Source organism: Oncorhynchus clarkii, chromosome 5, assembly GCF_045791955.1.
Source record: "Oncorhynchus clarkii lewisi isolate Uvic-CL-2024 chromosome 5, UVic_Ocla_1.0, whole genome shotgun sequence".
Lineage (NCBI taxonomy): Eukaryota > Metazoa > Chordata > Actinopteri > Salmoniformes > Salmonidae > Oncorhynchus > Oncorhynchus clarkii.
The window spans coordinates 44,680,044-44,704,156 of NC_092151.1; the positions used below are offsets into that span (position 1 = coordinate 44,680,044).

A 24,113-nucleotide genomic window follows, 5' to 3' on the forward strand; every position below is an offset into this window, starting at 1 on the left:
CAAATCTTTTCAACCTCCGAGGGGGGAGAGATGTCGTGCCCTCTTCACAACCGTGCGGGTGTATGTATACCATGTTAAGTCCTTAGGGATGTGGATGCCAAGGAACTTGAAGCTCTCGACCCGCTCAACCACAGCCCCAATGATGTGGATGGGGGCGTGCACTCCCCTCTTTCTCTTGCAGCCCACGTTCACCTCCTTTGTCGAACTGACGCTGAGGGAGAGGTTGTTGTCATGGCACCACACAAAGGGGGGGGGGGGGGGGGGGGGGGGGGCGTGTTGAGGGTCAGTGTGGTAGAGATGTTGTTGCCTACTCTGTTTTGGATGTGGTTTTCATTTTACCACTTGACTTCCGAACCACATAATGATATATTCTTATGCTGGTTGACAAATCAGACTTTGTACGCGTTAGGGCAGTTTACCAATATGCCGTTACCTGCCAATATGAATATTGCGTAATGTCTCATTGATTAAATGTGTGTCTGTTTAAATCAGCAGTTATTTTGTGGTTCGTAGTGGTTTTGACTTTTATAGATGGCCACAAGGTGGCACCTGCAGTATTTGGATGATGGGAATTTCCTCTTTCTGACATTTCACTTGGAATGAAGTGCTTACATGTAGACAAAGGGAACCTCCAAGACACATAATCCCGGATTAATGTTTGTGAGCGTAGGAATGGAATGTATGAATCAATATTTATATATGTGTAAGTGGCCGCTCTATAATATGTTGGTGTCTTTGTGTGCTGGTATGTAGGCTATGTGTTCTGCATGAGTAAGATATAGAAAGGGAGGGAGAAAGTCATTGTATGCCTCAGTTACAGTATATGATCCGACTGCATCTGTGTGCCTCACTGAGCATCAATACTATATGAGTGGATTCTCCAGCATGTCTGAGAGGGTTTCTTGCTCTTTCTCTCCCTCTCCCCTCCCTTCTTTCTCTCTCGGTCACTCTCTTCTCTTTCTGTTTTATCCCTTTGCTCCAGAAATGTCCAACACACTCAGCTCAGTGCAACCCAACACTTCTCTAATCCTCAGGGTCCCCTCAGTGAGAGACACAGAGTGACTGTAAAAAGGGAGTAGCGTGTGTGCGTGTGTGTGCGCGTGTGTGTGTATGTGTAAAGTGCTGTTTAAGACTCTTTCATTATGAATGAGGAACGGAGGAGAGAGGGGAGAGGGGAGAGGAGAGAGGGGAGAGGAGAGAGGGGAGAGGGGAGAGGGGAGAGGGGAGAGGGGAGCATCAGGCCTTTGGTTCTCCATCCTCTGAACCACGTTTCTGCCATTTCTACAGCACTACTACAATCGGTGCCAAAGCCGAGATCCCAGTATCACTCAAGATGCTCATTAGGGATGTTACAGGTGGATTCATTATTCTATTATGTTATTACACAGTAGCTTAATAGCAGATGTATTACAGAATGCTAGAACATTCTGGATACACTGCAGTTTTTCTTTCTCTTCAAGTTAAGTGGCTTATCTTGCATTAGATTATACTATTAGACAAATGAGATTAAAACTTAATTAAGCAAGTGGAGACAGTCAATTCGATAGGGGGTTGCCATTATAGGGCCAAAACATGCTTGGAGCATTGCGTCTAGCGGTCTTATCGCATCCTCTGTCTCTTTAAAAACGATGCAGCCCACGCCTCGAAAAGCGGCTTGTTCCGGCTTTGCCCCTTTACGTCTTTATCCTTGCCCATAACATGAAAATAGTACCACATACGCACAACCATTATAAACAAGGTTTCGAGGTGAAATTGGATTATATATTATTTTGTACTGCTCGTTTTACCACAAAACACTCTCCTGTTGATCAAGACGCGCCTGCCCAAGGCACGCAGTTCAAAAACTGGAAGCGGAGTGATACAGTAGGCTACACGATCGTTCTACCCAGTTGTCAAACCGAGGGAGCGTACCTTTGAGCGAACATGTCGCATAGGCTGGGAATGAATACAGAAATTGGAGCAAATAGCAGTAAATTGATGTGCTGAAAGGATATTTTAAATACGGGGTCTATATTATTGGTTTGATTGCTGCGGTTCCATTGCAACTGATGAAGATCTTTTCCGTTTGCTCTCTTGGAGGATAAAAATATGATTATTATAGTACTCCGTTACAGTGCCTAAGGTGAGTGACAGAGAGAGGCGCGACTTTCAGCTCGTTGTCCCAATTATGATTTTTAGAGGTGTTGCATGCTGCCAAACCGTTTGTGGCACCCGATGATGGTCGAGTCCATACACAGTTATAGTAGTTGGCAACTGTTCACATTCCTACTTAATATCTGCAGGCAGATCATTTATTATGGGGTATCATTACTACATTTAGGAGCCATGCACGATTTCATCATGATAGATCTATTTCAAAAGTATTATTTTTTTTGCATATAGGCCTATATACAGTCAGGAATGGAAACCTACTAAGAACAATTGTCTTCAAAATTAGCATTGTCAAAATGGTCAAAATTGCCATTAGGCCTAGCCTATCATTACATTAGGCTCCTTTGCACAGAGGCATCAGTGTAACAGGTAATGTTAGACAGTGTTACACAAAGAGGCTGTTCAGTGAAGTTGCAAAACAAAATGCACACTCCAAGAATGACTGTGGCACCTGCTTCCGTGTACAGTTAGATCTCTCAGGAGTGACATGTGCCAGTGCCACCTACAGCCAACGTAGCCTAGCCTATCTATGCCAGAATGAATACACAAAAGGCATTTCAAAATCAAGGTAAATACATCCTGATGTACAGCCTATAATGTTCCCCAGGCCTAATATCACTAGGCCCGACAATTGTAAAGTTGCACTGCTAGTTGTGTTTATTTTTAAGATGGTCATTTCAAATGGTTAATTGAATGGAATATAATGCTCTTATATTAACCCTGGGATATGGAATATGTTTGAAAGTCCCTCTCGAAATGAAGTTGTGAAACAATGACTTGAATAGAAATCCAAACTGATAAACAGCCAGAGGAAATAAACAGTGTTGTTATTCTTCAACACAGGAAGGAGGAAACAAAGTCAAATAACATCCACCGCTATTTGTCACTTGCTTTGTAAACAACAGGTTGTAGACTAACAGTGAAATGCTGACATGCGGGTCCTTTTTCAACAACGCAGAGTTAAAGATTAGAAAATGAAAAGAAAGTGGAAATAGTGACATGAGGAGTAAATACACAGTGAATAACAAATAACAGCGAAGAGTAAAAATATCCTGGCTATATACAGGGAGCACCAGTACTAAGTCAATGTGCAGCGGTACGAGTAATTGAGGTAGATGTGTACATATAGGCAGGTTGGGATAAAGTGACAAGGCAACAGGATAGATCATAGACGTGCTTGTTGCTGTTTTTTTTCTACAAACACTTTGTTTTGAAAATACCTTGATTGATTCTATTTCTCTGATGACGGGTTCAGAGCAAGGACCAAGCTATGTCACCCAGGGGAATATAGTGTTGAACTCATTAAGGGGGTAGTGATTGAATAGGGATTAGGCTTGTGGCTGTCTTGTTTCATGGCTCAAACAGACGTTAAAGGACTGTGACTCATTTTATTGAAGCACACTCTCAGTGTTCCGTATTCCATGTTCCGTATTCTGTATTTCATTTGCCCCGCCACAGAGATGTTTGTGTGAAATCTCAGCCCTGTCACCGGTTGTAATGTACTGTATTGTACTGTACTCCGAGGGCCTTGTTGGTAGAGTGATGGGGAGACTGGTGTCCTAAGGCCATGTCTGGAACAGCAGGGTTGACTTGTGCAGGACAAGGCCCAGCTGTCCTCTTTACAAGAGAATAGCCCCCTTCAAAACACACGCGAGAGCACACACACACACACACACACACACACACGAATGCACACACGCACACACACACAGGCACACACACACACACACACACACACACACACACACACACACACACACACACCCACACACACACACACACACACACACACACACACACACACACTCTCTATCTCTCTCTTACTTGAACACACACACAAAAGTACTTGTTACATTTTGAATTCTTAGCAGGACAGGAAAATAGTCAAATTCACGCACTTATCAACCAAACATCCCTGGTCATCCCTACTGCCTCTGATCTGGCGGACTCACTAAACACATATGCTTTGTTTGTAAATTATTTGAAATTTGAAATGATTTATAATTTTTTTAACCAAATACTTTTAGACTTACTCAAGTAGCATTTTACTAGGTTACTTATTTTTACTTGAGTCATTTTCTATTAAGGCATCTCTTTACTTTTACTCAAGTATGACAGTTGGGTACTTTTTCCACCACTGTCTAGAACAGTGGTTCCAAACCAGGTGTACCTGGACACCTTTGGGTACCTGACCTGTCCACAGGGGTTACCTGGCCTGTCCACTGGGGGTACTCCAGAAGACTCAGAACATAGGCTTATTGGTCAAATGCATGAGGGGTTACTTCAGGGGTACGCCGGGCAGAGCAGAATTCAGTTGGTGGTACAGTAACCGGAAAAAGGTTGAGAAGGTCTAGAACACGTTGTTCTAACTCTGGGGTCATGATGCGGTAACGTTAAGCACCAGTCCGTCAGGATCAACCTTCAGTCTTCGCTGCTCCTAGCATTCCAAGGGTTCAGGTTCTTGGAGGGCGGTAGAGGAGTAGGGGTGGGGACCAACCGGCTGGCTAACATAAGGGCCTGTCCATCAGCATGATGTCCGTTTAGAATAACAGGCAGTCTTTTAGATTATAGAAGACATGCTGTTCTCTTGAGGCATGTTGGGTACATTTCAAGAGCCAACATAGAACTCTACAGGCGGCATGCAAGGACTGACTGGGGCATATGTGTGAGGAGAGCCAAATGTGAGGGGCCAAATGTGTAGAGGGGGGGGGGGGGGGGGGATTACCGATTATATGAGACTGTATATCACAAGGAGACGGTTAACATGATGGGGCACCACGAAAAACAGGATGTCCTCTGTAGTTTACAGTCAGGAACAGGTGGTTTCAACGTGACACTGACTCACTCACTGTGGTTCAAATTATATTTATGGTTTCCCGCCCAGTGACTTCACCGCATCTAACTTAAGCGCGAAAAACTTCCCCCTGTAGCCTTTACACGTTTTGTTGTCACATGCATTTTCACTTTGGTCCGTGAGCCAGTGGCCGAGCTCAACTGCTGCGTGAAGCTCGTGGCGTTAATATTCAGGATCAGCGCCCTCGAGGAAACATGACACGCAAGATCAGCACGGAGCTGTCCACGCGGCAGAGGCAATGTGGACACATCGCTCCCTTGGACGCTTGGATGGTGCGTAATTTTGCGGGGAAAGTAGTTGAATGCGCAATCATAACTTGCACACTTAAACCAAGTGGTTTTATTTACTTGAATAAGTTACTTGCGTTTTGTTCTGCAGAGTATATCAATGCAAAACTGTCCCAAGTGTTTATCCCATTTAGATGCTTGAAGAGCTTGATATTTTACTAGCCCAGATAGAATTGTAGGCAAGCGTGTCATTTATGCAACGTTTCATTTTTGTATTGAAAAGTTTCCTCGCAGAACCTGTCCTTCAGGGGCAATATGCATGGCGACTCCCTCTGTCTCTGCACAATGATTGATTGTGAACAGCAGTGCGTTCTTCTGTTGCATAACCTGTGTAGTCTTTTTGCAAGACAGCAAGAAGACTATACAGGTTACCCCTGGTAGAGCCAGCTCTAAGCCAGCCTGATGCAACTTCTTCATGCCATGAATGGGGTGAGGGGTGGGTATGGTGGTGCAGTTGGTTCCAACTAGCAGCTGCCTGTCTGTCTGTCTGTCTATGCAGCTGTTGCATGCAGGGAAGCTAAGTCGTGGCTCCCTGTGCTGTTGCTGCTTGGATATGGTACAGTTGAATTATTTCCCTCTAATCTGGGACTGATTTAGACCTGGGAAATCAGGTGGTTGGAATGAATGATCAGGTAGAACAGAAAGCCAGGGTAAGATTTGCAGACCCCTGATCTAAAGGCTTGCAGACTTGCTTTTTGGCCAGATCACCAGGAGAGATTGACTGCATCATTGCTGGTCTTTGAAAGAAGCATTGACGTGCTGAAAGTACTTACATCTAAACAACAACAACAACGATCCATACAAACCCTACAAGACACACAATCAGGGGTCTCTGTACTGTCCCCAAGTCGAGAACAGAGGCTTGGTGATGCCCAGTACGGTAAAGAGCACTGACTTTATTCATGGGAATTCTCTTCCACCTCAGGTAACTCAGGCAAGCAATAACATCAGTTGACCCCCCCCCCCAAAAAAAAAAGATAAAACAACACCTCAAGGAACAAAGTGGACTGTGAAGAGACACACACACACACTCAGAATCAGAATGATTAATTTCTTTATTTTTCTTTCTTTTCTCTTCCTTCTTCTTGCGGTCATGTTGTTCTTTGTTCGTGGTGTTATTTGTTGTTCGCTGTGTGGACCCCAGGAAGAATAGCTGCTGCTTCTTCAACGGCTAATGGGGATCCGAATACAAATGCAAATCATCACCTGTAGTGATTATGCTGAACCAACTGGCAGTGTGAGCATGTTCTCTCTATCTCTGTGTCGCCCTCTGTGACCATCCTGCTGCTGTCTTGAATTTCACTCAAAAGTATTTATAATCCTGTGCTCTGTGACGGCGTGCAGAGAGAGAGAGAGAGAGAGGGTGTGTAAATCTGACCTTGTACTCAGTCGGTGTATAAATCAGACTGATAGGACAATGCCGGGGCAGGTCACATCCAGGGTCAGTAGCCAGCCAAAAAAGGCCTCTCCACACGAACCTAGGAGGAGGCATGATGGACTGGCAAGGATGGTATCAGAGAGAGGGTGGGGCTGGGCCAACAAAAAGAATAGGGTTGGGTTAAGGGTGTTTTACCAACTGGGGTTCAAATCTCGGGTCTCCTGTTTTCCTCAAGACTGTGTTAGCCCACTGAGCTAAAAACCTATGCATTAGACCAGGGAGTTAACGCAGTCTTCAAGTCTCGGGACAAGGTAACTTATCGTGCGAGCGTGGTTCAGTAAACCACCTCCCTTACTAATGGTAGTGGAGGAGAGGGGTGTTTGTTCACAGGCAGGGGGATAGAAGGGAGGGAAATAGAGGGGGGAGAAAGAAAGCGTGGAGAGATTGCCGCCCACCACTCTCCTTTCTCTTACAAGATTCTGATTGTGAAACGGCTAAGGCGTCTTAAGCCACTGGGTGCCAGGTTTATCGCGCATTTCACCCGAGCAGTTTGCACCTGTGGTTTTTGGAAGGCAATAAAAGACAACAACAACAAAAAACGAAAACATGACAGGCCAGTTCCCAAGACACAGATTAAAAGCCTAGTGCAGGACTAAAAATCTTGCTCTATGGAGAATACAAGGAGCGCATGGTCTCTCTGGCGATGACCGGTCTGCTGCTGACCTGCACTCTGACCTACTTTGTTTCTTCTTCTCTACCAGTTGTCATTGAGCTGTCGGGGCGTGGTGGCATGCGATCCCCCTGAGTGAGACACCACCCTCCAGAGGTGACAGCAGGCAGGACAGGCAGCAGGATGCCAGTGCAGGCAGCCCAATGGACAGAGTTCCTCTCCTGTCCCATCTGCTACAATGAGTTTGACAGCAATGGCCACAAGCCCATCAGTCTGGGCTGCTCGCACACCGTGTGTAAGACCTGTCTGCACAAGCTGCACCGCAAGGCCTGCCCCTTCGACCAGACAGCCATCAGCACTGACATTGACCTCCTGCCTGTCAACTGTGCCCTGCTACAGCTGGTGGGAGCTCAGGTGGGTGCAGCACGTGTTGTTGTTGCTGCTGTTCTTCTTCTGATGATGATGATGATGACGACAATGATGACGATAATGATGATAGTGACGATAACAACAATGATGACAATGATCATGATGATAACAATGACAAGGTTGATGACAATGGTGATAATGATGATGACTTGTTGTTGTGTTTGTGGTATGTTCCCAGGTCCTGGAGTCCCAGCCTGTGACTCTGAGCAGTGCTGTGGAGTTAGAGCACTATGAGGTGTGCCGGGTGTGTGTGGAGGAGCTGGCTCTCTATCTCAAACCCATCAGTGGAGGAAAAGGTACCAGAGCATAGAGCTGTGTTGTGTGTGTGTGTGCGTGTGTGTGTGTGTGTGTGTGTGTGCGTGTGCATGTGTGTGCGTGTGCGTGTATGTGTGTGTGTGTGTGTGTGTGTGTGTGTGTGTGTGTGTGTGTGCGTGCGTGTGTGCGTGTGTGTGTGTGTGGAGGAACACAGCATTTCCTGTTATTCTCAGGGTCTGAGTTTAATGTGGTGGGAACGTTTGCGTCAGAGCATGTCAAAAGCAGCGACACTCAGGCTTCAACCCGGAAACCTATCCACTCTGTAAGGCGATGCGGAACCTGGGCCCCCCACACCAGCACAAAGCCAGATCCCGCACATTATATCAAAAGGAAATGTAATGAGCCATGTCGAAAGTAGTTTCAGTTACAGTCGTTTCATAGGAATCATTGAATTAGATGACAAGATTAGATTAGACAAGAAAAAAGTTAATTGGCAAAATGTAAAAAAAAATATTTTTATTTTTTAAGTTTAACTAATAATATCACTTAATCTTCCACCACTGTCCCTTGGCTCCCCTGCAGGTCAATTCATATTCAGCATAGACTTGATTACGCCTCATTCACAGATATACAGCGTATTGTAGACTAGATTATCTGTAGCAATTATTGCAGGACGGAGGATGGGAAATCCCTCTCCTAGGACCCATAAAGCGATGTGTGAGACGGGCAGGAACCCTTGAGTGCTTTTAAAAGCCAATTGTCGTGCCGAAGTGGTCTGTTTATTGGGTGTAATTCACCTGGAAAGCTCTCTGCTTGCGAGCTGAGAGGTGCAGTTAAACTGCTCAGCGGCTCTGTCAACTGTTTTTGTGATGATCACAGAAATAGAGAGGTGACTGAGGTCGTCTGTAATAAAGTGTTTTAAGACACTGTTTTCATCACTCTGGCCTGCTATGAGACATTTGCTACAGAAATATAGCAACGAAACCGTTTCTCCGTCCCCATACAGACTCGTTTTAGACTATAATTAACCCGTCGCTCTGGTAAACAATAACTGAGTGTGGCAGTGAGCTGTCTCTGTGGTAGTATTTAATTAGCCTGGTCCCAGATCTGTTTGGGTTTCTGTATAGCACTTTGTGACATCGGCTGATTGATTGATTGGCAAGGCAACACAAACAGATCAAGGACCAGGCTGGTATTTCAGTGTGTGCAGGACCTGTCTTCTGACCTTTGACCTCCCCTCTCTCCACCATGCAGGTGTGGTGACACTCAGTCCGAGCGCGCTCAGTCGACCCATGCAGAGGAAGCTGGTGACACTGGTCAACTGCCAGCTGGTGGAAGAGGAGGGGCGGGTACGTGCGGTGCGGGCGGGCCGGTCGCTAGGGGAACGTACCGTCACAGAGCTCATCCTGCAGCACCAGAACCCACAGCAGCTCTCTGCCAACCTGTGGGCCGCCGTCAGGGCACGGGGATGCCAGTTCCTGGGGCCTGGTGGGTGGTGACTGGATAACACACCTGTCAATCATACCAACTGATGATGATAGGATAACACACCAGTCAATCACATGATTAACTGATGTGTTTTGTGAATAAGTGATAGCCGTACGGTTTGCTACGGGCTGTTGAACCTCATAGAGACTGGCGTCTTATGAAGATTACTCATAGGGCAGATTCTGAGTGTGTGTGTGTGTGTGTGTGTGTGGGGGGGGGGGGGGGGGCTCTGTTTCTTACACCTGATCTGAGTTTTTGATTTTCAAGTCTGAAGACACCAATGGAATTGCTAATAGGACACCAGTAGAACTCCCACCCAGTGCCCTTCAGGATCCTAATCTCCCCATCCCGTTTTACTGTAGTGACATTATCGCAATGTATCAGGCGTTATGTACTAGTGTATACTAGCAGATCTCTTGCGTTTCGACCACTACAGTACTACGTCGTGTGTGTGTGTGTGTATAATGAAAGCTGTCTGTACCGTCCTCCAGCGATGCAGGAGGACGCTCTAAAGCTGGTGTTGCTGGCCCTAGAGGACGGCTCAGCTTTGTCCAGGAAGGTACTGGTGCTGTTTGTGGTCCAGAAACTGGAGGCTAGGTTCCCTCAGGCCTCCAAGACCTCCGTCGGACACGTGGTCCAGCTGCTCTACAGAGCCTCCTGCTTTAAGGTAAGACATATTTTGTGTTGTATTGTATATTATGTTGTACATTGTGGGCAATGTTTGCTCTCACGCACACGCATGCGCACACACACACACACACACACACACACACATAGACACACACATAGACACACACACACACACACACACACACACACACACACACACACACACACACACACACACACACACACACACACACACACACACACACAGATACACACCCACGCACACACAATATAGGGGTAATAGAATAGCTCTAAAATTATCACCTTATCTTACTTACAACACTGCTGTAGATATCAATACACACTATGCTGTACCACCAATCACATTTGAACCACTCTTACAGAAGAGCGACTCTGTCTGCCATCTTCTGCCCCCTGGCATTTATGATGCCCAGCAGTGGAAAAAGCTTCTGAGTGTCACTTACCATGTGCACAGATGGTGTTGCTGAATCTCTCCGGGAGATTTAAAAATCTGATCTTTGGTTTAGATGTCTATAGCCAATTGTGGCAAATTAGCTAAGAATGGAAACACATACAACTCAAAATGGTCCTCTACATACTCAATAGATGTCTGAAAACTCCAAATGATGGAACGAAATAGTCTGCTGGTGACAAGGAAGTGTGTGTGTGTGTGTGTGTGTGTGTGTGTGTGTGTGTGTGCGACAGACAGACAGACAGACAGACACAGACAGTCATACAGACAGACACAGACAGTCATACAGGCAGACACAGACAGTCATACAGACAGACACAGATAGTCATACAGAAAGACACAGACAGTTACACAGACAGACAGTCATACAGACAGACACAGACAGGCAGACAGACAGGCAGACACAGACAGTCATACAGACACAGACAGACAGACTCACAGACAGTCATACAGACACAGACAGTCAGACAGGCACAGACAGATTCAGTCAGACAGACAGAGACAGAAAGTCAGGCAGACACAGACAGACAGACACAGACAATCAGAAAGACACAGGCAGACACAGACAGGCAGACAGGCAGTCAGGCAAACAGACAGACAGACAGACAGACAGACAGACACAGACAGTCAGACAGACAAGGACAGACAGACAGTCAGACAGACTCAGACAGTCATACAGACAGACAGACAGACGCAGACAGGCAGGCAGGCAGGCAGACAGACACAGACAGTCAGATAGACACAGACAGACCTAGACAGGCAGACAGATAGTCAGACAGACAGACAGACAGACAGACAGACAGACAGACAGACACAGATATGCAGACACAGACAGTCAGACAGACACAGACAATCAAATAGACAGACACAGGTCTGTTTTAGCGGCAAAAGTCCTAAGATAGAGATACACACATTTATTAACATCCTCACACACTTTTTGATTTCTGGTGTCTTATGATGATTACTCATAGGGCAGATTCTGAGTGGGGGGAACTCTGTTTCTCACACCTGATCTGAGTTTTGAGTTTCAAGTCTGAGGACACCACGCAAATGTCTGCCAGTCAAATGAGAGGGACGCAATGACATCTAGGCTGGCTCAATGTTTTTCTCTGAGCAATATCACAGTCTCTTAACTATATGAACTCCCCCTCTCCACTCCTCTCCCCTCCTCTCCTCCATCCCCACCCCGCCCCCTCCCCGTCCCTCCCCCTCCCAGGTGACCAAGCGTGACGAGGACTCGTCGCTGATGCAGCTAAAGGAGGAGTTCCGTACCTACGAGGCCCTGCGCCGCGAGCACGACGCCCAGATCGTGCACATCGCCATGGAGGCGGGGCTCCGTATCTCACCTGAGCAGTGGTCCTCCCTGCTCTACGGAGACCTCATCCACAAGTCACACATGCAGTCTATCATTGACAAGGTATGCTCCCTGCGTCCCCATCACTGTGCCACTTCGCTCATCGTACTAATCGGTCAATCACCGCTACACAGCCCTCCGTTCGCCACTTACGAGATTCCAGATCAATAGTTGATGAGAGGCACTGGACAGCCTCCTGACTCGCGTGCTAACTAATACCTCATTCAGTCAGCGGTTGACAAGGCAACCGTCTCTGTCATCCCAACATTTCACCGCTGTATGCCGCATTGCTATGACGACATACTGCACTTGCTTTCTCACTGCAAGCTACTCTAAATGGCCGTGCGTGTGCTGTATACATCCCTGTGCATCCCTTTGTCTCTCTCTCTTTCGGGTTGGCGGTCACTCCCCCAGCTCCAGTCCCCAGAGTCCTTTGCAAAGAGTGTCCAGGAGCTGACGATAGTTCTACAGAGAACAGGAGACCCTGCCAACCTGAACAGCCTCAGACCACACCTGGAACTACTGGCCAACATCGACCACAACCCAGGTAGATACAGTGCGATCAAGCCACAACTCTGAGGTCAGGGCCCCTAGGGAACCCAGCAGGTTCCCCCAGGCAGCTGACTTCAGGTTTAGACCGTCACAAATTACAGTACTGGACCACAAGAGGTAATATGGTAATACATGATTGATGCGCCGTGCTGTGACTCCCTGGACTTTTGTTGATGTGCCTGGACACGGGGCTGTGCGACAGGTGTGTGCTGTACGCCTGCTGCCCGTGTGTTTAGTGGGTTTCTTTAGACGCCGCAGACACTATGGCCACCCAGTATTGTTTCGGTAAACAACTAGGCGAGGGGGTCGATGTCTGACCTGGGTGTTGTGTGCAGACGCGGCGTCTCCGTCGTGGGACGAGCTGGAGGGCGTGGTGCTGGCGGTGAAGGTGATGGTCGACGGCCTGGTGGAGTTCACACAGAACTTCAGTAAGAAGAGCCACGAGACACCACAGGTACGGGAGCTGACAGCGCGCGCGCTCCTCCCTTTCATCTAATAACACCTGTGGAATACGGCAACAAAATACACCCGTTGAACAATACCACGGTGCATTTGACTAACTCTCTGGTTTACTGTGAGTGACGTGCTGTCTGTTTTTTGTGTCTGTTCCTTCCCCGTGCAGCCGCAGCCCAACAGCAAGTACAAGACCAGTATGTGTCGAGACCTCCGGCAGCAGGGTGGCTGTCCCCGAGGATCCAACTGCACCTTCGCACACACACAGGACGAGCTAGAGAAGTGAGCGGGAGAACACCGCCACGCTCATTTGCATACGATGAGACATAGACCTCTCTGTTCCTGTTAAGGCTTTCCCTGTGAACAAGCGTTTAAACGAACGACACTCTTTTTTTCTCTCTCTCCCCCCCTCTCTCTCTCTCACTCCCTCACTCCCTCCCTCTCTCTCTCTCTCTCTCTCTCTCTCTCTCTCTCTCTCTCTCTCTCTCCCTCTCTCTCTTTCTCTCTGCCTCTTTCTCTCTCCCTCTTTCTCTCTCACTCCCTCTCACTCTCTTTTTCTCTCTCCCACTTTCTCTCTCCCTCTCTCTCTTGCTCTCACTCTCTCTCTTTTTCGCTCACCCCCCCACTCCAAGATACAGAATGAGAAACAAGAAGATCAGTGGCGTGGGCCGGCCCTTCCCCCTAGCCCAGGGGAGTATGGGTAGTGAGGGGGGCGACTCAGGAGAGGAGGCCTGCGCTGGGGGACTAAAGGGCTCAGACAAGGTGGGATCGGGGTCCCTAACAGAGGGGTCCACACACCCCCAGCTCATCCCGAGGGGAGGCAACATGATGGAGGAGATGAAGAGGGAGAGGTCTGTTGTTAACGGATCCAACGGACTCACAGGCTCCAGCCGCTCCTCATCTGGCTCCTTGGAACAGTAAGACACTTTAATACTTTAACTTACTGACTGTGGCTTCATCTACTGACTGGTTTCACCTACTGACTGTGGTTTCATCTACTGACTGTGGTTTCACCTACTGACTGTGGTTTCACCTACTGACTGTGGTTTCATCTACTGACTGTGGCTTCATCTACTGACTGTGGCTTCATCTACTGACTGTGGCTTCATCTACTGACTGTGGCTTCATCTACTGACTGTGGCTTCATCTACTGACAGTGGCTTCACCTACTGACTGTGGTTTCATCTACTGACTGTGGCTTCATCTACTGACTGTGGCTTCATCTACTGACTGTGGTTTCATCTACTGACTGTGGCTTCATCTACTGACTGTGGTTTCACCTACTGACTGTGGCTTCATCTACTGACTGTGGTTTCATCTACTGACTGTGGCTTCATCTACTGACTGTGGTTTCATCTACTGACTGTGGCTTCATCTACTGACTGTGGTTTCACCTACTGAATGTGGCTTCATCTACTGACTGTGGTTTCATCTACTGACTGTGGTTTCACCTACTGACTGTGGTTTCACCTATTTTCACCTACTGTGTATTGTTATTCATGACAATGACTCATCACTGAACGAGAATTAAACGTTCAAGCTGAAAGTGTCAGCTGGCTTTAATGTGTCATCTTGATTTAGCAAGACCTGTTGTATTTCTAGTCTTGACATCCCCTCTCTCTCTCTCTCTCTCTCTCTCTCTCTATCAGAAAGACAGTTTCTCCTCCAAAGACACCTGTCAACCACCCCTCAGCTCCTTCTCCCCATGGTCCGGGGTCTAGGGTAGAATGTGGCTCTGGTCATCCCAAACAAGGGCACTTCCTAATGAGAGGACCCCCTCACCAGCCTCCTCCCCACCAGCCTCAGTCCTCTGAACTGTACTACCAGGACCCCCGACCTCCCTACGACACACAACCCTACCAGCCAGCCAGTGAGTAGAGCCCCACATTTCAGAGACAGTGTTTATATCATTTCATTAACAGAGGCCAGAGCAGAGGTAACTCTGTTACTGCTTGGTAATAGTGCTGGATTTAGCTAAACTGCTCATTTGCATTGCCATTCTGTTCACTCTGATCACTCTATCAAACTTTTTATTATTGCTTTTTAAGGAACGCAACATAGAAGTGATTCAATCTTTTATTTGTTCCTGGGCCTTTTTGTATACTCTTTCATCATTGAAATGCTGTTTAAAACAGCCTTTTCTAGACTCACTGTTGTCCTCTCCCCCTCCCTGCTCCTCTAGGTAACTACTACACCTCTACAATGCACCACCACAAACCCTGCATGGCCCGCTTCCTGCGTTCCAGCCACGTCCTCGAGTCCTCTCTGCCGCCTTCCATGGCCCCTCCGTACTCCGAGCAGCACCCATCCTTTCCCCCACCACGGGAGCGCGCGGGTCCTTCTCCCTACGGCCCCCCGCCGGCCCCCCAGTACGGGCCCCTGGCCCCGGCCCATGGTGGCTACGCTCCCCTGTATGACAGTCGGCGTATGTGGAGACCCCAGCTGTACCACCGCGAGGACGCCAGGAGTAACTCCCTGCCTCCAGAGGTGCTGCACTCCTCTGTGTACCAGCCCCCCCTCCGAGAGAGATACGCCTCCCTGGACAGTCCCTACTGCTCGGCGGGGGAGCACAGAGCAGCGCTGCACAGGGTACGGGTGCAGTATAGCCGCCTCCGCATGCGCGCTCGTTAACACGACTGACTTTGTCAAGTCCTTCCCCTGTCCTCCTGCCTCTCCTCCCACTCAGCTCAGCAAACTCATTCTCACCCACATCTTCTCTTCCGCCTCCTCCGCTTCCCCTCCTCGTTGCCCTCCTCCTCCTCCCCTCTTCCTCCTGTTCGATCGACTTTTGAAGGCTATGATTAATGTTGTTGTAGATGCATGTTGTACACGGGGGAACTCTCACCCAATCCTAACCCTCTCTCTTTACCTCTTTCTTTCTCTCCACCTCTCTCTTTTTCTCTCTCTTTTTCTATCTCTTTTTCTCTCTCTTTTTCTCTCTTTTTCTCTCTCTTTCTCTCTCTCTCTCTCTCTCTCTCTCTCTCTCTCTCTCTCTCTCTCTCTCTCTCTCTTTCTCTCTCTCTCCAGGACTCTTATGGGCGTGTTCCTCTTGGATATGAGGATCTGTTCAAGCGGAAACAGGAGCAATGGACACACCATCACCACGGCAACATGAACAGGCCCTCCCAGTCCTCCCCCGTCTTCACCGTAGACTTTGGTGCAGAGGTACGTAGGCCTGCACGCAGAGTGCGTGCATTATGAGCACGAGAGAGAGAGAGAGAGAGAGAGAGAGAGAGAGAGAGGTAGAGGCATAGCATGGCAGTTTGTGCATAGAACAAGTGTAAATGGCCTACTGTAATCAGTTTTATCCACTCCTATGCCCCATGAAATTAAAGTCTAGAAATGCTCACATATACAGTCCTGTATGTGTTGTTTGTGTGGGTTTGATTCTGGCCCAAAATATGTGCTGAATACAAAGCTATTTTAGAGTGTGACTGTTGCTGGGCAACTGGTAGCTGAAGCATAGATAGTCACATTATGTTTGTGGGAGTCCTCTGAGGGAGACAAAAGCAAGGATATTAATCAAATACAGTATCAACCTTTCACTTCATCTTGTGACTTTCTCTCCTCATCTCCATCCCTCCTTATTCTCTCTCTCTATCTCTCTCGCTCGCTCCCCCCCTCCCTCCCCACCTCTCCCTCTATCAGCATGACAGTGGAGGTGATCAGTGTATGAACTGTAAGTACCGTGGTGAGGAGCGTCTGGCCCACTACTCTCCCTGGTCCTGTGGAACCATCAGTACCTGCATCAGCCCCTTTGAACCAGAGCATCACAACGCCTCAGCTCACTCCTGCTCCGAACACTCAGTGAGTCACACACACACGCTTGTAAAAGACAAACATATATCAACTCATATATCAACCACACACCCTCTTGGGAAACACAACTATATGTCAACTCATATATCAACCACACACCCTCTTAGAAACATAACTGTATATCAACTCATATATCAACCACACACCCTCTTAGAAACACAACTGTATATCAACTCATATTTCAACCACACACCCTCTTAGAAACAACTGTATATCAACTCATATATCAACCACACACCCTCTTAGAAACACAACTGTATATCAACTCATATATCAACCACACACCCTCTTAGAAACACAACTGTATATCAACTCATATATCAACCACACACCCTCTTAGAAACACAACTGTATATCAACTCATATTTCAACCACACACCCTCTTGGAAACACAACTGTATATCAACTCATATATCAACCACACACCCTCTTAGAAACAATGCTATATATCAACTCCGACTCATATTAATATGCCCTAAGGAACATAACACGGCAAACACATTTGAGTGGGTACTGTACATCATGATGACTCATTGTCTCTACATTGAAGTATGGCTTGGACAAGTAATCAAATAGAAATCTCAACCTCAAAGTTGAGAGAAATAATGAATCTGTAGGTTCTTCTGTAATGTCACGAGTGCAACCTCCAATGACTTTCCCATGTAAAACGCTTCCAGGAAGTAGATAATGGTGAAAGGAAACGGTGGCTCCACACATTTGAGCCGTACCGTCGTCTGAAAGACGAGGATCCCATCATCCCATTTGGAGAGGGACCCATCATCTCGAAATGGGGGGCTATCTCCCGCGCCTCCCGTACAGGGTACCACACCACGGACCCCGTCCAGGCCACAGCCTGCCAGGGAAGCAACAGCACCACCCCCGTCGACTTCAGAGGTGAGGAGGGGATAGTGGTGGCGATGCTTTAGCTTTGCGGGTTAACACGCTGTATTCACAGGAAACCTGGGTTCAAACCTTTCGGTTACAGTGGGGGGGGGGGGGGGTTCTGACATGTAGAAGTCAAATGTTGCCCCTCATTTTGACTTCTTGTCAATTCTGCTATACCATTTGACTCGTAGTCCCTCTGGTGGTGTGTACCGGGTGGAACCGACAGCCGCACTGAAATGACAGCAGCCGTTATGGATTAAGAAAGCTACTCCGTGTTAAAACCGTCAGTCATTTTGAATGATTATTCATTTGTCATTTCAGGTAATGAATGTGGAACATTCTGTTTCGAAATAAATCTCTTCAACCTCAGAGAGGTGCAGAGCTCGCTCTCGGGCCGGCTGCTGTGCTGGCACCGAGCAGAAACGTCTTAACGTGTGGAGGGATTACAGTGTGAATATAAATGAAAGTTGTCTCTCATCTCCAGGCCCTGAATGCACCCCGGCTCTCTGCAGGCTCAGTGGAGCCCGGGTTCACTGCAGTCAGCGCTCCCCTGTGTTCACTTCAGCATAGTGTGAAGGGCGGGGAAATGCATTGCTATCGGTTGTTCACTGTTACTATTCTAAATCTATGCTTTGTTTATATTCCAGATTATGGCCCACACATCGGTCACGGTGACTACAGGTGGAGCTCCTGTGGGTCTGACTCGTCCAGCCACTCTAGTTTCCTAGAGAGGTACAGTATAGACTCTGAACCATACTATACTTTACTGTACTACAGTATAGACTCTGTACCATACTATACTTTACTGTACTATACTACATACCATATCTCATCACCCCCGTTTCTCTCTTTCCCCTAAACAAAGGCATTGTCCTGTTTTCTTTCATTTCTGTATTTTTTGGGGGGGGGGGTTCGTTTTACTTCGATGTCCTCCTGTATGTTTGCAGCGGAGCGTTCGCTTGCTCGCCGTGACTGTGTGGGAGGTGTTGTTTTCAACCCTCTCCTCTCCTCTCCTCTCCTCTCCTCCTCCTCCTCTCCTCTCCTCTCCTCTCCTCTCCTCTCCTCTCCTCTCCTCTCCTCTCCTCTCCTCTCCTCTCCTCCCCTCCTCTCCTCTCCTCTCCTCTCCTCTCCTCTCCTCTCCTCTCCTCCTTTCATTGTGCTGCAGTCGGTTCCTTTTCTCTCTCCTTAGACTATAAATAGAGCGGTTCTCTAAGCCCTCTGCTTGTTTGCTGCCTGTTCACGTTCTGACTCTGACTTACCGTCTCTGTATTTGTGATTGGAGTGGGGAATCTAGTCCTCTGTACTCCACAAGTCTCTCTCTTTTACTGTCAGTACATCAGCTATTTGCATCATTTCACTCAGAATGCACATGAATAACATTACAGTATGAAGGCACTGTTTCACCGTCACTTTGAATATCTGAAGCAGCACATACAGTGAAGATATTGTAAATGATTTCCTGTGTGTCCACAGTGACCAGCTGGGAGTGTGTGAGCTTTCTGCCCGTGAGCGGTCCTTCGGCAGTGGAGAGAAGGCTGGTGCAGGCGGCCTGCTGCAGACTGACTACTGTAAGGACACGACAGAGAGCGAACCGGACAGAGACATTGAGCTGGAGCTGTCTGCACTTGACATGGAGGACATTGACCTGCAGGACAACAGTCAACACTCTGAGGTGCAGGGAAGTCGTTATGGCTGCGTTTATACAGGCATTCCAATTCTGATATTTTTTTCCCACTAGTTGGTCTTTTGACCAATCAATCACATCATATATTTTCACGTCAGATCTTTTTCAGAGCTGATCGCATTGGTCAAGAGACAAAGAACAGACAGAATTGGGCTGCCTGTGTAAACACAGCCAATATCCTCTTAATGTGTCTCATTAATTGATTGATTTATTGATTGGTTGGTTGGTTGATTGATTGGTTGATTCATAATTTGTCTATGTCCTCCTAAAGGAGGATCTGTGTGGGAACTATAATGTGGTGCAATGGTACAGCATGGGCTTGAGTGATGTCATTTCTGTGTGACTGTTTTTCTACTACATCACTGACTGACTTCTTATCCGGATGTCCTAGGAGTCCCTTGAGCTAAGGGACCCCCACCTCCTCACCCTTCCCAGCAGTGAACCCCAGAGGAGCCAGACGGACAAGCTGTCCGCTGACAAGATGGAGGCTCACCTGCTGAAGAAGATGGCCTTCAGGTGAGCTGGGTCAACTACTATCCTCGCCTCAACCAGTGTCTGGCAACACGAGGCTAGTAAACACTAAAACACACCAGTAGCAAAGGATGAATATTGATGTGGTCCTTACCTCGTCTAGGACAATCAATACAATTCAATAAACTTCATTTATCCCCAAGGGGCAATTATTTTTGGCATGCATGGTCATAACGTGGTCATACACACATCACGTACACTTGGGTGAGAAAACCTGACCTAGAATAAACATGTGCTCCCTGTACTGCAGCTTCTCTGTTACTGTCAAGGAACATAAAATAGATATCTTCTATTTCTTGTTCACTGATCGGAGCCCCTTCTGTACCTCTGTGTTCCAGGAAGTCTCTCTCCCCTGCAGGTCTGGGCTCGGGAGGCCTCAGTGTGGGGAAGCTGATGATGAGAACCGGCCCTCCAAGGCTTGGGGACATGGGCCCTCGCCCCAACACAGGCCCTGAGATGCTGCTCAATGGCAGTTGAGAAGGCAGAGACACCCCACCGCTACAAAGCTCCTAGAGCTGCTGTCACAGTAACATCTTAGGGTCGTATAGGCCTGTATCACCAGACACCGATCAGGTCGTGTCCCCCCCCCCCCCCCCACCCCCTAATATCACTAGTAAAAAGGGTACATGCTGTACAGTATGCTCCTTTAGACGACAGCGAGTGTCGTTTTCGAACTTGACAGAGAGAGACTTCTGGTTGAGACACAAACACCAGTAGGCTTCATCGTATTTCCTCTTTTCTCACCCGGCAAGGTTTTCAATCCATTTTTTTTCTTTTTTCTTTTGTCCTTGGTTTTGATCATATGCTTGTGTGACCTGCTCGCTCTCCACTGCCTTCAGGGATGGTGATGATGGTGTTTAAAATGCTTCATATGGCATCCAATATTACACAGTGACGAAGGTGCTCGGCACTATCGGGTGTGAAGGCTATCGGTATCTGTTGATATCGGGTGATAACAATAACAATACAATACTATGTATCTGTCGTCATAGGAATGATATTTGCATGTCGAAAATTCCAAGTCTTTACTTTCAAAAGGAGAGTGCTAATTGAACAGGGTTTATAGGTCATGAACGATGTTTAAAAAAAGAAAGGAACAGGAAGACTGTGTTACCCTGTGTGCAGTGTCATTTGTTGGTCTCGAGCATTTCATAGGCGAGATTCAAGATGATGACGATCAGTCAGATATCTCACCGGTGTCACCGCAGTCACGTGTGCGCACAATTGTGGCCTTTCTTTTTTTCCTAGCCGTTTGTAAAATATCCCCTTATATTTAGGCCTAGCCAGCGGGTGAATTCGTGGGAAACGCCAAGAAGTCCAACATGCATCAGCAATCCTAAATATGATCCACAGATGCCACCGTCATGTATGGCTATAGTCTGAGCAGCTGCATCCAGTGATTGAATCGTACTTATCTACTGTACTGTATATGAAATAATACATCATACTGACATTTATCTGTGCCCTGGAATCTCATGACATATCAGCTCTTTTTTAGTTCTGTGCATCAAACTCATAACCTGAGTTTACTATAACAGAGGATCAGCAAATCACCAGGTGAATCTAGTGTTCCTTCATGCTGCCTTTGTTTAGTCTCTGTTTTAACGTTTTACAAAATGTGTTTCGTTGTTGTTTTCTTTGAAGCATTGCTAACTTCCGTGAAGTTGTTTGTCGAAATATTTTGTATCAGGATCTCTGTTTTGTTTTGTTTTTGCTTGTCGTTTTTTGTTGTTGAAAGAAATGAAACCAATTCATCAGTCTGTCTCTATGCTCGCGTTTCGATCAGGGTTTTTCCTGCTGGCCGTCGGGCAAACCGATACAGCCCCATCCTTGTTTTGTGATCGCTATAATTGTTCATGCATTGGCCTAAAAGGGTCAGTGTTATTTTACTGCAGTTCTGTGCACTGAACGTTCTGTTTGCTGTCTTCTCCTGCCTGTAGGGGTGAAGAGATTCGGGTGACGCTAAGTGTTACGGCACTTAGGAAAACTCTCCTATTTATAATAGGGTTTATTTTTTTACGGTCTGAAAGGAGGCAGACAGGCCTAGTGAGTGAGACACAACTTGACCAGTGCTTCCTGACCCTTAAGGACTGCCCTACAGACATACAGCATATTCCCTCTCTCACAAGGACTGTCGACGGTCAATACCTTTGTAAGCCTCCTGTAAGCATTACCTCGCCTAATATATCTCTCTTGTTTGTTCCCTTTTCCCGTGTTAAGACTTTGACTCAAGACGTTTTCTTAGTGCCATGTTATGTACAATCAATCACTTGAGTTCCTAATCGTCTCAACGGGGCCCTTTGGTGGGCACACACAGGAGGTCTGGCCCTAAAGGAGACGTGGTAGCGGCGTCTCTTAAGGTCTAGAACTGGTCAAGCTGACGGTCAGTATGGTGTTGTGATGACAGGCTGCTCTGCCTCCTGTAGTTCAGGTTTGTTCCAGCAGGGAGTACTAGAGCCCAGTCTCTGCAGCCCTCAGGGAGGAGTTCTATAGCTAAGCTACTGATCTGATCGCATCTTCAGCACTGAATATTATGGGTGATGAGCGCAAGTATTTACATGAATAATCTTGTTTAATGTGACTTTTCACCACATAAATGTGTTCAAGGAGTGATTTATCATTTTTGCTATGATGTTTATTTTCTTTGTTTTTTATTCAATTCCAATATTTGTATTATAACCCTGGTGGGAAGGGGTTGGGTACAATAAGAACATTATTGGGAGTTATGTAGATAGAATGAATCCCCCGTGTGTTCCAGTGCCTGTCTAATGAAGCACTGGTGTAAGGATCTGATCGCACCACACTTCCCACCCCATCACTGCCAGATGTTCTTACTACCCACTATTCAGCCAGTGTAACCCTACACCCCCAGGCCATGCATGCTAGTCCCTCTTGTTGTTATGGCGAAGGAGGAATGATTCTGTAGTTGTGATACAACACACCCAGCGCTGTAAGTGTTCTTCACATGCCCACTGTGTGGCCACGCCAAGTATTGTAGTCTGCCTGCAGCATTTTACTGTTTACCGCTTTTGAAATGCTTTATTATTGATTATGATCAATTGATTATTATTATTACTTACTTACTACCATCATTGGTTGTGTTGTAGTATTTTTCTCTGGATGTAGTATTTTTTTTGCTTCAGTAGAATTTTGAAAATTTGCTGAATAGTTAACAACGTTAGGAGAGAATGGTTTAATGTAAGCCGGGAAACATTTGCCTATTTGTTAATTGTGCAACTATGTTGGAACTGATGTTTGAATATCTATGTCTGTATTAGACATTTTCTTTGCAAATCTATTGTTCATTTGAAATTGAAAGTCAAGATGGTACACACATCCATCGTTATTTTATACAGGTGGCACCATCGTTAGATGGACTTACTGCTCATTTACAACAATATGTAATCAGATTTCAATAAATATTGTTTTAGAGGGACAAATAAATGCTCAGAAAGAGGGAACTCTTCAGACAACCTAAAAATGTCCACGTACATGAATAATATGTATTCCATTTATTTCATTTGAAATATCACTTTGTGAAAGGTTTTCTTTCGCTTATCTAATGGCATTGCAAGGCAGGGTTTAGTTTGATCTGCTGTACATACAGTATGTGTTCAGATGTGACCAGCCAACTGCCTGACTTGTTGATTCTCTTTGTTTCCTGTTTGCTCTTTCACTGACAGCGTGGCCAAGCAGAATCCTCTGATACTATTTGGATGAATCAGTATTACCTGTGAAATCAGAGGGAGATTTCAGTACCTGAAACATTGCATGCTAAAATAAATGAAAAAAACAAACGAATAATGTGACTGTGTCCTGTTTCAACTGATTTGGGATCAACATCAAGTGCAAGTGTGAATGACACCGTGTCTCCATCTTGCGGTCTTTGGTGGGCTGTGACCAGAGCCATATGGTGATATACACCATGTCTAAATATAGTGGGCTGTGACTACTCAGTTTCATGTGCTGCAGTTACCTAACACCTATCCAACTCACTTTCCCTCCAGCCCTAGTTAAACAGAATATGTCAGAGGTAGATATAAACTTTTCTGACATAACATTTCACACTATTTAGTCCAGGAACATTATGAAACGAGCCTTGACGTTTTGGTGTTGCCCAACCTGCCACACCCTGATCTGTTTCGCCTGTCTTTGTGCTTGTCTCCACCCCCCTCCAGGTGTCGCCCATCTTCCCAAGTATTTATCTGTTGCCAGTTCGTC

General features: G+C 46.8%; 1 protein-coding gene across 3 annotated transcripts; it reads left to right on the forward strand.

Annotated features, from left to right (window-relative positions):
* The first annotated feature begins 1,891 nt into the window (after positions 1 to 1,891).
* Positions 1,892 to 23,693, forward strand: LOC139408904 (ring finger and CCCH-type domains 2). Of its 3 annotated transcripts, none has more exons than XM_071153345.1 (19): positions 1,892 to 2,122; positions 7,432 to 7,754; positions 7,948 to 8,065; positions 9,279 to 9,512; positions 10,004 to 10,179; positions 11,831 to 12,031; positions 12,383 to 12,515; positions 12,856 to 12,974; positions 13,143 to 13,255; positions 13,606 to 13,890; positions 14,623 to 14,843; positions 15,156 to 15,562; positions 16,001 to 16,138; positions 16,622 to 16,780; positions 17,470 to 17,686; positions 18,325 to 18,409; positions 19,151 to 19,349; positions 19,753 to 19,877; positions 20,231 to 23,693. In XM_071153345.1, the coding sequence occupies exons 2-19, from the start codon at positions 7,524 to 7,526 to the stop codon at positions 20,367 to 20,369; spliced, it is 3,300 nt and encodes a 1,099-aa protein (XP_071009446.1). In that variant the 5' UTR covers positions 1,892 to 2,122; positions 7,432 to 7,523; the 3' UTR covers positions 20,370 to 23,693. The 3 variants fall into 3 exon arrangements, with proteins under 3 accessions (XP_071009446.1, XP_071009448.1, XP_071009447.1); XM_071153347.1 differs by having other exon boundaries at positions 13,612 to 13,890; XM_071153346.1 differs by lacking the exon at positions 1,892 to 2,122 and adding an exon at positions 5,037 to 5,277.
* The last annotated feature ends 420 nt before the right edge of the window (positions 23,694 to 24,113 follow it).

Coding starts and splice junctions, on each gene's coding strand:
- LOC139408904 (XM_071153345.1), top strand. CDS start 7,524: ATGCCAGTGCAGGCAGCCCAATGGACAGAGTTCCTCTCCTGTCCCATC. Junction 13,256..13,605: donor ACACAGGACGAGCTAGAGAA/GTGAGCGGGAGA, acceptor CCCCACTCCAAG/ATACAGAATGAGAAACAAGA. Junction 19,878..20,230: donor CTGAAGAAGATGGCCTTCAG/GTGAGCTGGGTC, acceptor TCTGTGTTCCAG/GAAGTCTCTCTCCCCTGCAG.